General features: G+C 46.2%; 1 protein-coding gene across 2 annotated transcripts in view; it reads right to left on the reverse strand.

Moving 5' to 3' along the window:
* Positions 1–6,277, reverse strand: part of KCTD20 (potassium channel tetramerization domain containing 20) — a 22,462-nt gene extending 16,185 nt beyond the window's left edge. For both annotated transcript variants that reach the window (XM_019546236.1, XM_019546234.1), the window contains exon 1: positions 6,156–6,277. In XM_019546236.1, the coding sequence (XP_019401781.1) occupies positions 6,156–6,166 (11 nt within the window). In that variant the 5' untranslated portion in view covers positions 6,167–6,277. The remainder of the gene's footprint in view (positions 1–6,155) is intronic.
* Between the last annotated feature and the right edge of the window lie 8,599 nt (positions 6,278–14,876).

Consider the following 14,876-nt stretch of genomic DNA (forward strand, 5'->3'; position numbering starts at 1 on the left):
ACGGCATCCCTCTAAATCCACACAGACGTTCCCATGCAGAACGATGCTGGGAACCATGAGTAAGCAGGAAACGTGCAGTCAGAATAGGTGTGCGCCTGACCTAGTTCTCTGGCCTATACTAATGTGGGACAAGAATGTAAGCCCAGTGTAATTGCATGCTTTTCAAAAGGTTTATCGCCAGCTTTAATGTCCTGAGAATGTGCCAAAGGACTCTCTTTCAAAATGAAAGGAAGCAAAATGCTTAGTGATGCCTTAACGATCCCAGCAGAGTCAGTAAAAAGGAGCTCTCCCATGTGGCTAAGATAAATAATGAAAAACATTTCCTGTACATAGCGAAGAGCGCATGGGAAGAAGCAGTACTGAGACTAGTTCTGGTTAATCTGTAGCTATATATAGGAAGGAAGAAAGCAGTGCACGTGATGGAGTTGGCTTCAGATGTAATGCCAGGGCGATGCCAGGCACAAGGGCATCTCCGAATATGCTATGGGGGTCCAAAGAGGGTGGGAAGGGTGCGACCGTACCCCCTCCACACTGTCCTGCAGAGCTACCTGCCCCTATGGGTGAGAGGCGATCTAGCACATGATGTATCTGCTGTCCCCGTGAGCTGGAGCGCTATGGGAAGAAGCCAGCCTCAAGCATGTGGTGTTCACGTTAGGAGTCTCCCCGAGCCTGTGGCTTCAGCCCAGGGTTGTCTTTACGTAGTGTACCTGGTGCTGAATGGGAGAGGGCAGTGGGATTTGGCATTCCCGAAGAGTGGAGGCACGTGACACCAGCACCAACGCCTTCTGCCTTCTTCTGTAGCGTGGGACGTGGTTAACTTCTAGGAACATCTAGGCATGTGCCGCTTGACTTTCCCTGGCACTGCAGGGGCCTGAGGTGCTGACAGCGCTGTTGATCTCTCCCGTGCACACTGTAGCTTGATAGTTTCAGTCTTTTTTTTTTTTTTTTGCAGCCTGTTGGAGGTGTTTTGTGACTCGTGGCATGGGGCGCAGAGTCCTTTCGACTTCCCTGGAGTTAACATCCATTGGGTGGTTCCCTGCTAGTGCAAGGAACTGGACTTGATGTCCCAGACGGGCCTTTTCCAGTCCTGCGTGGTGGGTGCACAATCTTCTGGGATTCAGAAAGGCAAAGGCTCAAGAAGGGATATATCCGTCAGCCAAACACAAGACCCGAGGAGGACAGGGAGGAGACAGCGAGACGCTGGCACTTTAAAACGGGGACCTGGCAGCAGCAAAAAGCAAACGATGCCCCTATGCAGAATGGCAATTTTAGGGGGCTTCAGTGAAGACCAGGGAGGTTCATGGATTAGACACTAGATAGCACCAAGTGTGGCGGAGCATGAGCACCACTGGCTGATTTAAGTGCCCCCATTCAAATTTCCAAGTGTTCCCAATGACTTATTGACTAGGGGAATCACAGGCAACGAAACGCTTGTCCTCCCTCGCAACACACAGCCTTCCCCTCGGTTGTCCTGGTCCGTGCTTCAATCAACTGCTAACCCAGCAACTACTTTTTACTAGGGTTTATTTGCATGCATTGAGTCAACAGCTTTTTCCTAAAGAAAAGGGGCAATTCAGGAACATAGCGAAGACAGGACACCAAAACTGTGCAAGAGAAAAGGTTGTATTTGCAACTTGCTGGCAGCCCAGTTTAGTTTCCCCCAAACTGTCTGTCTAAAAATGAGCATATATTGGCCATGCTTGCTTCTACCCTGAGAGAGGGATTAGACTAAAATGGCTTGTCAGACAAGTACATGCACAATAGGAATTTGTGCTTCATCAGATTTATCCTCTCCTACGGTGGCTGCAGGGAGGTTACCCAGAATACAAGCAAAATCTGATCACAAGGAAGGCAAAAGGTGGTCACTCCAGAGCCCCTGGAAAGGAAGGCCAGATCGGAGACCTAGTTCTCATCTCAATCAAGTAAACGAGGAGTATTTGAATGCTGGTTAGACAAACACTTGTCTGGGATGTTTTAGACTGGGATGATCCTGCCTAGAGCAGGGGTTGGACTAGGGATCCCTGCTAGTCTTACTTTTCTATGAATTCCCCCAAAGCTGGTGGAGTTAAACTGGTATAAACTGAGATGAGAACCAGCTCTCCCTGGAGATTTGGCTGGTTAGGCCTAAAAGAAGTGGAGCAGGAGGCAGCAGTAGTAGGAGAACTTCACATGACTGCATCTGATCTCGGCTTGTAACTTGGGTATGCCTAGAGCGATAATAAAAAGATTTAGCTCGAACAGATGCCAAGGGGTATTAGCAGGTGTGGGAGAAAGGGAAGCCTGAAATCTTGTGCCTGCTTTTGCTTCTCCTGAGTTTCCCTTTTGATGTGCTTTCTCATGGAGAGGATCATTAGATGGATGTTCACTCCATACACAGGAAAGCTGTATCAGCAAACCAAATCTTTGCAGCAAGTTGGATTGAACTGATGAAGAGGGAAACAAGCCGCTTTCCCGTTTGTCATACATAAAAGTTGAGCCGAACGAACACCGATCTATGAAATCCTTTACCTATTTGAAAGACAAGGGAGGCCATGGTTGTGGTGGAGGCCAGCACTGTATAGCATTTATTGGAGCAGAGAGTTATTTGTCCTGCAGCAATGACACAGTAAGCAATGCAGGGAGCACATTGATTGTCTGCATGCCATAAATAAGCAGAGCTATCATTAAACAGAGAAAACTAATCTCCTCTCGCATGTATACAGCCGGCATAACTGTTATGGGTTGGAATCTCCTGTTATTAAAATGTCTGTGCAAATGAGAACGTGGATGTTTTGTCTCCCACGTGTCAGGCCTGCGTCTATCGTTGCCTTATTTGTGATTTGTCATAAATACTTTATGTACAGTTATTTCCAATATTTGCTATTTAAAAAAAAATGCTGCTGCTTTGCAAAACTTTAAAAACCATGCAGGTGCATGAGACAGGCTTCTGCAGTTTGCACGGCACCTAACACAGCCCTGGTCCGTGTCTAGAGCCGTTCTGGACACCGCACATTCACCAGTTGTACAGTAATCTCCCCACCACGCTTTGATTCACAATTTTGAACTGATAAATGGTTCTCTAATTGTGACTCAGGGGAGCGTTTTGAAGGAAGTTAATTTGCTTTGTGAAATATAATGGCTGTAGCTCCGGCTTTTACGGTTTGCTCAGGATTTCCTGATGCTAACCAACTCTTCAAAGTCTTAAACCCTAAGGAAATCATCAGACAGAAAAATCTGTTAATACTACAGTACTCAGAAGCACGTGCATTCAAAACTAAGAGCAATGCCATGGTCTTAACGTCGCCGGTCATTGCTGGGGCCGGCACATTTATTTTATATGTTGCCTAGCTTTTGACAGAGGGATTTTTCACCTGGTGAGGGAATGAGGGCAAGTGCCGTACTTCACATGAAGCGATCACTGAGCCCGTCCAAGCAGAAGAGCAGACCCAGTGCCATTTATTTATTTTCTCCAATGGTTATTTAATGCAAAATGTATAAAGAGTCCCAGGAGCGAGGATCTGAAACGCAGGCTCACTCCACCTTAGGGGAGGGCCCCCATCGCTGGGTTGCATTTGGATCCCCTTTTGCTTAGTCTCCTTTTAGCCCCTGTTGGCTTCCAGGTTTCAGCAAGAGGAGGGGAGAGTGCCCTGAACTCAGCCGAGAGCCCTGTGGCTTGAACGCTTTCATGGCAAGTGGGAGATGTGGGTTGTAGCCCCTCCGGCTGAGCTGGGCCTCCCATCCCCTGCATGCAAGCTCTAACTGCTAATGGGACTGGGGACATGGTGGGCTTCCCCTCACCTGGGTGCAATGCAAGTCCATGGCTTTGGGCGAAGGGGGTCATGCTGTGCATTCTGCCTGAACAGAAGTGTTGTTTCAGACAAAATTTAAGACATGCACCCATGGGTTTCCTATGCGTGGGTCCCTGCATCCCTCACCCTGTTGCAACATCTGTGCTGAATCTCAACCCCAATGTGCTCAAGCCACTCCATTCAAAGCATTGGGATTTAGCAATAGCACAACTCGGGTGCCTCTTGCAGAGCCCCGCACCAGTCCATTTTTAGGCGGTCAGCCCATGGTACCCCCCACTCCTGCCCAGGCTGCTGAAACTCCTAGATACACCTCTCGGATTTAGGACTTCTCACTGGGGTTTTTGAATTACACCCCTGGGCACGTGTCTGTATTTTATGCAAGATGATTCACAGCTTTGCCTCAACTAGGTCCCTTTTCAAATCTGGGCCCAGGTGTCTAAAATGTGGGTGCTGCAGTGAGTAATTTGGAAATGCCCAAGCCACTGGCAAATCTGGCCCCACAGCAAGCAAAGGGAAGCAGCTCAAGTATAATTTAATATTGCTGTGCCTTCTTTGGTATGGTTTTGTGTTACATGCTAGATGGCACATGCCAGGTTGTTTCTGCTACAGCTGCGAGCACAACCAGGTGGTATATTTAAAGGAAGCATTTTCACAATATAGAGCAGCCGACATGTTGCAAAGCGGCTCTCCTCTGTTCTGCAAGAGCTCCGTCAATGTACAGCGGATTCATTTTTCCGTCTGTGTTAGAATTACAGATGGAAAAACTGTCCACCCGGCCTGATGCAATTCATCAGCAAGTCCCAAAACCTCTGGCAGCAGAATTTCCACTTTAAAGTCTGATGAAATGCCTGATTGTTTTAGCCTATTCTGTGCATAGTGCTTTACTGTTAGCAACGTTTATAACATTACTCATTTATTCGAGTCCGAACAGAAATCCACTGTTTCTACAAATGTAACTTGAAGCTACAGTCTGGAATACAGCCTTTCTGGTTTAACATTGCACATCTCCACCTTGACTGCAAGTCCAGGCTTTGCCAATTTAATCTCTAACATTTTTAAAAACCAGCTAGCCCGCAGATAGTTTACGAACAAAACTTTAGTTGCCGTTCACGGGAGGTGCTGTCATCAAGACGACACACAGATCCCTGAGAACAGATTCTTGGGTTATTTCTTGCTAACGCATGCTTGGGCAGCAAATGAAAGCACCATGAAACCGAATGGGCATTTATTTAATTTGAGAGCTCATTCTACTTTTCTCACTCACCCTAATCTTTTCTAGAAAGAAATAGATCACACCAGAATGGATATTGCCCGACTGGACTAGGTCACAGCTCATTTAGGTGTCAGATAATGGACTTACTGAAAACCTCAGAGGAAGGCAAAATTCCTCCCTATTGCTTCAGGCTAACATCCTGCCAGAGACACTTTCCTCTCCAAAACAGCTAACAACGATGGCCTCCTGGCGTCCCTCCCCACCCTAATTTTCTACGAGGATTCCTAGTGATGGGGAGTGAAGTCCGTTCCCACTGCCGAAGTTATTTGGGTTATCAGTCCATTGACAAATGCTCGCTCTCACATCTAGCCCTCATGCATAACATCTAAATATTACAGTAACAGGAGCTTCACAAATGCTTGCAAGGACTAAGCAAGTGTATTCAGCCAACACTTTAAATACAGTTGACCTTATCACTTTCGAAAGACCGTGCCTCCTTTCCAGGCAGAAGGGCAAAGGGTACATTAATGGGGTCATCTAAGGGAGAAGGCCGATGACAGATGAGCCGCTCCAAATATAAGACCTTCTGCCTGCCTCTAGGGACAGGAAAACAAATGTTGCCCTCATTAGTATACATGCTGCCGTGGTATAAATGAGTACTGATTTCAGCTCCGGGACTTTTATGAGCGCTACTATGCTTTATCTGTACTAGATGAACTGACCCAGCCTTCCAAAGGAGTGAAGGGACAATAAGCCGCATGCGGTCCTGGGTCCCCTGCCCCATCCATTTACAACAGACCTGTTCATTCGGGCCCATAGCCAGAAAGAAAGTTACACTTCCATGCAGTTTAAAAACAACACTGCATCTCCGACTCTCTTCTTTCCCGACTCATCGTGCTTCTACTTGTATTGCAGTCGACCCCAACAGCTTCAGCCACCCGACAAAGAATTAGACTGTAAACTCTCCTCCCAAGCATTTTGTGGAAAGCATCAAAAATGGCTATTTCTGAAAAGGCTCAGGCCAGATCCGGTCCAACAGCAGCATTTCAAAGTGTTAAATAATAGGAAGTCAGCCACTTTCTCAGCTGGAGCTCTGCAGCACCCAATGCAACCCCCTGTTTTGAGAGACAAACACAAAAGACCCCGCTACTTACTGTCGGCTCATATGTTCGTAGAGTCGTGCTCACGCCGCAATCCTGAAATCTGCCTATAATAACGGGAGAAAGCCAAGTCGCAGAGACACTTCGGAGTTTAAACTGTTTGTGCTGCAGCTGTCCCTCCGCCCCCAAGACCCAGATGTCTGATTCATGTAAATATTTCAGCTTAAAAGTCCTCTGCCAGCATGTCCCGGAGACAGCGGACGCCGCTGTTTGCATATGCAAGGCTGTATGCAAAAAAACCCCCCAGCATTATTTCAAATTGTGGTGTATTCAAACAGCTTTCTGCTGCCTTTTTCTTTTCATAGCAGCCTGTTAGGAGAGATGCAGCTTTATTTCCCTCTTACAGATACAAAATTCCCACGTTAAGGAACTGCGGGATACACTTCGAAAGGCCTGAATTATAGGGTCATGTGCAAAAACACACACGTAACGGTGTTCGTTTTCATTTATTGCAACATTTTGGATCAGGGACCTAATCTCCACACACCGTTATTGGGGATGAGTTAGGCATTTTCATGAGCAAATGACCTTTTAGGCACTTGGTTGACAACGTGCAGCGTCATGGGACTGGACTGATGTAGTTGTGATGGACCAGGAAATATATGAGAAAGAAACATTTTTTTGAAGGGGGTGATATCATTTATTGAACTGACGACCGCGTAGCTCGGGGCGAGATTCGCTAAGCTTCCAGGCACAAAATGGATCAAGAACTGAGCAAGGGCATTTTGTATGCAAAAGCATGCCTATCATCTCTTCCAACTGTACCGCTGGTCCAGTAAAAGATATCGTATTACCACAAACCTATTGCTTCTCTCAATCTCCATACGCTAATACTGTACATTTGATTTAAGTGCATAACCACGGGACTGAAAAAGGCTACGCAGTTACTGAAATTTAATATAAGCGCTGCACAAGCTGCACAACCCTGGAGTATTAAGAGGTCTGAAATGACAAGCACCTGCCAATTTCAAGGCTCTTAAGAGTCACTTTCAGGGCTGCTGTTACTCAGGGAAATGAGTTATTGCACGTACCTGGTGCCGCTGGGCCCAAATCCACGCACACAACGGCAGCACTCCCAGGCAGCGCTGCAGGGGTATTACTGCATGGTACTGTATTCTGCTGCAAATGAGACCCTTAATCAATAGGTCCTTAGAGGGTTTCCTATATGATGCATGCTCGGATGGCTCAGAAGTAGCCAAATGCAAATGTCATTCCAGAAAACAGAACTTGTACTACTAAGTACATTTGCTTTTTAGTATAACTATTACAAAGTAGGGGGAGATATGTGAAAGAGCCTTTAGTCTCATTCGTTTCAACCGACTTGGTCAGTTTTAATTCTGAATACAGCACTAAGCAGACATTAGGTAAGATTCCTCTGCCTTTAATTGCTTCTCCTAACGCACACAAAGCCAAGCTGCCTGTCATGAGAGGCTGTGGTCAAACAGGGAGTGAGGACACGTTTGGTTGTTGGTTAGCTTTTATTGAACAAGCGGTGCAAGGGCACTCGTTAATCAGAAGTGCCAACAAAAGGGAAAGAAGGGAACAATAGACCTGGAGAGCAGCCAGCGGCTGTGGTGGGGGTGGGTAGGTGGGGGGTGGTGCAGCGTGGGATCTTTGGAGGACTAATTCAACTCATGTCACAGAAAGCTTGGTGTGTCCACATGCTAATAGTGAACTGGAACTCATTGAACCAGTTTAAAATAGTATTTGATTTTCCAGGTACATGTTTGAACGACTCCAGATTTTCCAGGTACACGTTTGAACCACTCCAGGCTGTTTTGAACTGGTTTAAATTGGCTGCTCTCTATCTGCTTCAGGTTTAAACTGCATTTAAACCATTTTAAGTGCCGTATGCGTCCATGCCCTGAGTTCACTAAGTGCCTCGTCCCAGTCCAAAGTGTGCACCGGGGCCAGATTGTATGTCGCTTACCCAATTAGCACTTCTGTAGCCTCAGAGCTGCTATTTTTGGCACTCACACGCAGTTTGCAACCCTATGCTGAGCACAGTGTGGACGCACAAGCTCCCGCAAGACTCCTGAGCATGCGTCTTGGAGCTGTTTTCTGGCCGGGTGGTTATGCGGTGCCGCACACTCACCCAGCTACATACGCAAGTCCTGAAATTGTAGCCAGGCAAAAACCCCATGACTAGCATGTGTTAGATGCCACAGAGGAAGGGGCCCTCCCATGTTTTAACTCAAGAGCCTCATGGTCAGGGCTCTCATTTAGGTCCTAGATCCCCACCCTGCAATGGACTTGAACCTAACATCTTCTTCCCAGTATAGAGCTTGAACCATACAGACTGTCCAAGCCCCTGGGGAAATATGTGAGGCCAAGGAAAGCACAAGCTGGCGACTGACTCAGGTCCAGCCTGGACCGTTACTCAAGGGACAGAAGCTCCCCATTTTCTCCAGTGACTATCAAATGCAAGGCGCAGTGGCTCAGCTACATGAGGAGGGCTGGAGAAGGGACTGAATAATGACCTGGGAGTTAGAGCCGTGCACTGGGAAGCAGAAGAGGAGTGTGCTGCGGTGACTAATTCAGAAATGCCCAAGCCACTAGTAGATCCGGCCCCACAGCAAGCAAAGGGAAGCAGCTCAAGTATACGTTAACATTGCTGTGCCTTCTTTGGCATTGTTTTGTGTTACATGCTAGATGGCACATGCCAGGTTGTTTCTGCTACAGCTGCGAGCACAACCAGGTGGTATATTTAAAGGAAGCATTTTCACAATATAGAGCAGCCGACATGTTGCAAAGCGGCTCTCCTCTGTTCTGCAAGAGCTCCGTCAATGTACAGCGGATTCATTTTTCCGTCTGTGTTAGAATTACAGATGGAAAAACTGTCCACCCGGCCTGATGCAATTCATCAGGGAGCTGAGAACTGAGGTCTCCCACTTCCTGGGAGCCTTAACCAGTAGGCTACTGGGTGAAAATATTGGGGAGCCCTCACCCTCATTCACCTACAGGGCATTTCCAGCAGGTGTGCATCTCACCAAAGAGTGAAAAGTCCCACCTACGTAGCTGGGAAAGTGCTGTTTGGCTCTGTAAAGTGAAACAGGATCTGAACCTTTAGATGGGAAGAGTTAAAAACCTGTAAATTTACACCCTACCTTACTAAACAGTAACTCCCCTTTGTTGACAAACCCTCAAGGAAACCCAGAACTGATGCACCGACAACACATTAAAATATTAAAATCGATTTTCTTGCATTTGTTACATAAGACAATAGTTAAAGAACTTTTCTTTTTTAAAGTCGTGATTTATTTTTGGTTTCCCAAAACATCTGCAAAGTACAGATTCAGCTCACAATAGTTACTCACCCAGGCTCTTATTCTAAAAAGGCTATGAACAATTTCAAACTCCACCTTCTCTCTCTGGAAGGAATCCCAGGGACTAAATGCTAACTCATTCCGCCCAGCTCATCTGCTACCGTGTTAACTGCCACTGCTTTTTTAACCAATGACATGACAGTAACTAAAATCAAAAGTGCAAAGTAGTTGCACTAAGTTAGTGCTCCTATTAACTGCAGAAAATCCCTTCTCAAAACTGAGCATAGTCAGCTCCTAAGAAAAGCCGGGAAATTACATACTGTTTACATGAAATGCTGTTTCAATCAAAAGCTTCCTAGCTTGAAACATGTGCAGGACATCTAGGCTGCAGAGAAGAAGCTGTGTTTCAACACACGGGGATATACCTGAGCTACCTCTAATCTAGCTAGCTGGTACTGTCAGCGCTGAGGATGAAATGACGTGCTACCTGCCAGAGTAAGTCCTTAACTTGCACTTCAGCTGGCCTATATGAACTGTGCTATGGCATATGGACTGCAATTATTGTCTGTGCTGGCTAGATTAAAGCTTTCTTAGATACCCAGCCTGCAATTCCACCTTCTGATTACAGTGTACTTGCTATCTTTCTAATGAGGTGGGAAAGTTGGTACGCGGAGGAATCATGGAGTTACCAAAGGGGTGTGTGTGTGTGTGTGCCTTCTAGGAACGACGTACCGAGAGGTCTGAGTCCTTCTTGGCACAGATGATCCAGCCCCGTGACAGCTGCGCAGAACAAAACCAAAGGTAAATTCCGCTTTTTTAAAAAAACAACAGGGTAGCAGGGGCAAACGGAGCAAGTGTGTGACCTTGTTTACATGGTGTGACTTTAAGAGTCTTAGTTACAGGGACAGCTGCTCCAGGGAAACACGTTTTTTATCTTTTTTGAGACCAGCACCTTGGCTGGGGTAAATCTTCCTACTGCCAATCAATGCTCCCGCACCACTTTCACGCTGCTTGTGATCAGAGTGTTTACAACAGCCAAGTCTCTGGCTCCAGGTTTCATAATCACTAAAGTTTACCCGAGTTCGTGGGCAGGATGCCTCCTGTGCTGTTTACGAGGCTGGACGAACATTTTGTGCATATGGATAAATACTGTGCTTTCTAAGAATATTTCAATTCCATGAATTCTGTTCCCTCTCAGATAAATATTTGGTGCGTGCAATGGGTTTCAACCACAATCCACGGGGGAAATGCATCCAGATTTTGTGGGAATCCACAAAGACCGAGAAACCTGCCAAAACACACAAAACTGACACCTCCGCCAACATTATAAATAGGCGCTTGTGTGAAGTGCATGCATGTGGGTGCCGGTATGGTTTTGTAATACTCTTGCTCTTGAAATCTGAAAAGTTGCTAAACTCAAGCGCACTCTGGAAGACAAAACAGTCCATTCACGCTCATTTTCAGTTTGTTTGGCTTGGCAAGCGTTCCCAGGTTGTCCAGGCTTTAGTTGAAATGAGGGTCTGTTATGGGAGTGGTTACCTCAAGGGGGCATGACAAGAGGAAATCTAGGATTTTTAGGAAACCAGGAGCTGCAAAACAGCTTTCCTTCAAAGGAAATTCTGCTCAATAATTGAGTGAGTTCACATCTAAGCTGTGACGCCTATTTTCATGGACAAGATTATTTCGCTCGGGAGCCTGGATGGCTCAGACAAGTAGAAACAGACACAGGAAACCTCTTCATTCTTAAATTTGGGGTTTTAATCCAATCGAGGCTGGAAGTGACCAAAAACTGTTGACATCTAATGGCTGTTTTCTGACTATGAAGTGAGCTTGATGTGCTTAGTAGAGCTCACAATAGGACATGTGTCCACAGCGCAAAAGCCACCGCCACTAGCCAACCTATTTATCAGCAGGCAAACCAAGGCCTAAATGGACAGAAAGTCCATCAATCCTCTCACCACTAGCACAGGGTGGCCTTTTTTCACCCAGAGCCTGTATTGTAGGGGAGGTGGGAGATTCATAGATTCACAGATGTTAGATGCTTATAAGATCATTGGGTCCAGCCCCCTGCACTGGGGCAGGAAAGACCACTGGGATCAGGTGACCCCAACAAGGTGGGTGTCGAGACGCTTTTTGAAGATCAGCAGGGTGGGTGACTGTGGCACCTCCAGACCCTCGGCACTCGACGTGTAAAGAAGTTTTTCCTTATGTCCAATCTGAAGTGATCTTCAAGCAGCTTGTGCCCACTGTTTCTTGTCTTCCCCTGGGGTGCCTTGGTGAACAGATGCTCCCCCAGGCCCTGATGTGCGCCTCTTCTATACTTAAAGGCTGCCACCAAGTCCCCTTTAAGTCTTCTCTTCCCCAGGCTGAACAGTCCCAAGTTTTTCAGCCCCTCCTCATATGACCTGCTCTCCAGACCTCTAATCATGTGCGTGGCCCTCCTTTGGACTCTCTTGAGCTTCTCCGCATCCCTTCTGAAGTGTGGCGCCCTGAACTGGATGTGCTACTCCAGCTGTGGTCTCACCAACGCCGAGTAGAGCAGGAGGATGACATCCTTAGCCTTACTTGAGATGCATGCCAGGGTTTGATTAGCTCTGCCAGCTCCGGCATTGCTTTGATGACTCATGTTCATTGTGTGCTCTATCACAACCCCCAGGTCTTGTTCAGTTGTGGTGCTGGCAGGTGTAGCACCGCTGAGCCTCTCAGTGTGTTGTGGATTAATTCTCCCCAGATGGAGCACTTTACATTTCTCCATATTAAATGTCATCAGGTTGAGATCTGCCCACCTTGCGAGCCTGCCTAGGTCAGCATGTACTGCCAGCCTATCTTCAAGCGTGACCACACTCCCCCAGAATTTGGTGTCATCTGCAAACTTTGCCAGTTCACTTTTAATACCTGAATCCAAATAATTGATGAACATGTTGAAAAGCAGTGGTCCAAATACTGAACCTGGAGGGATGCCACTGGTCACCTTCCCCCATGCTGACTCAGTTCTGTCTATCAATACTTTCTGGGTCCTATCTCTGAACCAGTTACCTACCCACCAGACTGTAAAGTAGTCGAGGCCGCATTTTCCCAATTTTACCACTGAGGACATCATGGGGGACTCAGCTGAAGGCCTTTTTGAAGTCCAAGTATATGACACCAACCTCATTTCCCCCGTTCAGTGGCGAGTTACCTGATCGTAGAAGGAAATGAGGTTGGTCAGGTGTGACCCGCCCATAACGAAGTCATGTTGGCTGTCCTTTAGAGGAAGCCATGGTGGCTGCCTTCTGTTAGCTTATCGATAATGGATTCATTGATAATTTTTTTCCAGGTTTTTACCAGGGTGTGAGGGAGCTGGTGTAGCACGTGCCAAGGTGCCACCTGTTTTGTTGATAAGGCTGGATTGGTGAATGGCAAGTCACTTTTGTGCCTTCCAGAAGCACTGATTTACCAAGCCATTTTTAAACTGGTAATTTCTAATCCTATTGGAGATGGCTGGCATTCAAATGAAAGGTAACATCAAGTGGCCCAGGGCCTCATGGCAAGAGGCAGAATGTAATTTATTCCCTGCATTAATGATGTTTGGAGCTTGAGAGAACTTAACAGCCGCATCCCATTAACATCAAAGCTGTTTTCCTGGAAATGGCTTGAAACAAGAGTTTCAAACCACTTTGGAAGAGCTTAAAGTTAGTGCATGGCCAGGTATGTCAGAACCAGCTTTACAAACTGCGGCACGCAGGGCAGAGGTCGAATCGAACACAGCTTTGGCAACTGTTTTCATAGGCTGCCCTGGGCCTGTACTTGAGTGGGTGGCATATAAACCTAATAAATAAATATATGCTTGTATTGATTTAGTTTTGGCATACGGGCTTGCAAGCATACTAAGTGGAACTTTTAAGAGATCGTATGCTCGCTCCCCTTGACTCTAAACAGCAGATGGTAGCTACTTCCCATCTACCTGCAAGTGGCCAGTGTGGAATAAAGAATAAGGTGGAAACACTAAGAAAATGAGAGAGATTGCTGGGAGGTCCAAGAATAACAGAAGTGAGGTTAAACGATAGACAAGCCATAGCAAGTTCCCAAGCCCTTTATGCTGATGGTGTTGATCTGAAAATATAAATCCTCAAGTGACAAAAGAAATGCACACTTCTCACTTTTGATGACCTAGTGAAGCCGAAGCAGGCTGTTCCCCAAACTGTGTACTTTCGTAACGTCTCAAAAGACATAAATGCAGATTGCAGCAAAGCCCTTTTCTCAGACTCCCCTCAGCAAGGTGAGACTCAACATGTCTACAGAAATGGTACCAAACATGGCAAGACACCTAGGGAAGACCAAATTCACAAACAGATTGGCTAAAAGAAAACGCTTGCTCGATCCTCATCTCAAAATACAGTTTTCAAGCCCAGGGAATGGAGGTCATTGCAGCACGTAAATCAGTAAGATGCAAGGAAATTAGACCCACGGTCTTCTAAGGTGGAACAGGGTCAAGGTTTCTAACTCTTCTCATAGCCTCCCACTTTTTAAGAATTATTTTTATAATGGTTTTGACTAGTCTATTTATGCCCGCAGGGAGGATGAAGCTGACCAGCAGTCCTCCTGTCTCTCCCTAGAAAACGGTTCCAAACTATTAAAAAATATTTAAAAAATCCCGCAGTGCATAAACATTCACGTGGAGCAAACACCAGTGCGTTGCTAACGCTTGCCTCTCATCCTGGCTGAATTTCTAGCAGTACCAGAAATATGGGCTGTTCTGGGGCCTCAGGTTATTATTTAAACCTTTATTAGTGAATGTTAAAAATCATAGTTATTTACGTTGCTTTATAGAGTTGAAAGAGAATATAGGACCTACATGGTAGCTACAGGGGTACATATTAGTACATGTGTACACAGTCTAAGACATACACTTATTACACTCTGGGGTATTTCTGCTGAAGTTAAATGGGTTTTTTACAGAGCTTGGAGTCGCTGCCAACAGAGAAGATACAAGCTTTTATGCTAGGAGTGCCCATATATTTTAAACCTCAGACAAACTAAAAATGTCAGCTTGGGGATGGATTGGAAAAAGAGTGGGGAGAAATGATTTTTCTAAAAACATGAAACAAGTAGTTGTCCACTGAGTTGCTTTTATTTTTTTAATGCAGAGTATCAGGAGTGAAGCCATGTTATTGAGAGTAAGCGCTTACTTTAACTCTGTGTAAACACAGCTTACTAACTACAGGAACAGCCGGGCTAAGCTTTTTCTGGTGCTGATTAAATAAAGTTTCTTGCCTTATTTTGGTAAAGGTTTTTCTCTCTCTAACACAGGGGTGGGCAATTATTTCAGGTGGAGGGCTGCTGACTGAGTTTCGGCAAGCCATTGAGGGCTGCACAACAGTCAGCCCAGGGCAGATGAATATTAATTTTCTAAATTTTTAGGGGCCCGCGGGCTGGATAGTACGGCCTGGCGAGCCGCATCTGGCCCCCG

Source organism: Crocodylus porosus, unplaced genomic scaffold, assembly GCF_001723895.1.
Source record: "Crocodylus porosus isolate Cpor-Errol unplaced genomic scaffold, CroPor_comp1, whole genome shotgun sequence".
Classification (NCBI taxonomy): Eukaryota; Metazoa; Chordata; order Crocodylia; family Crocodylidae; genus Crocodylus; species Crocodylus porosus.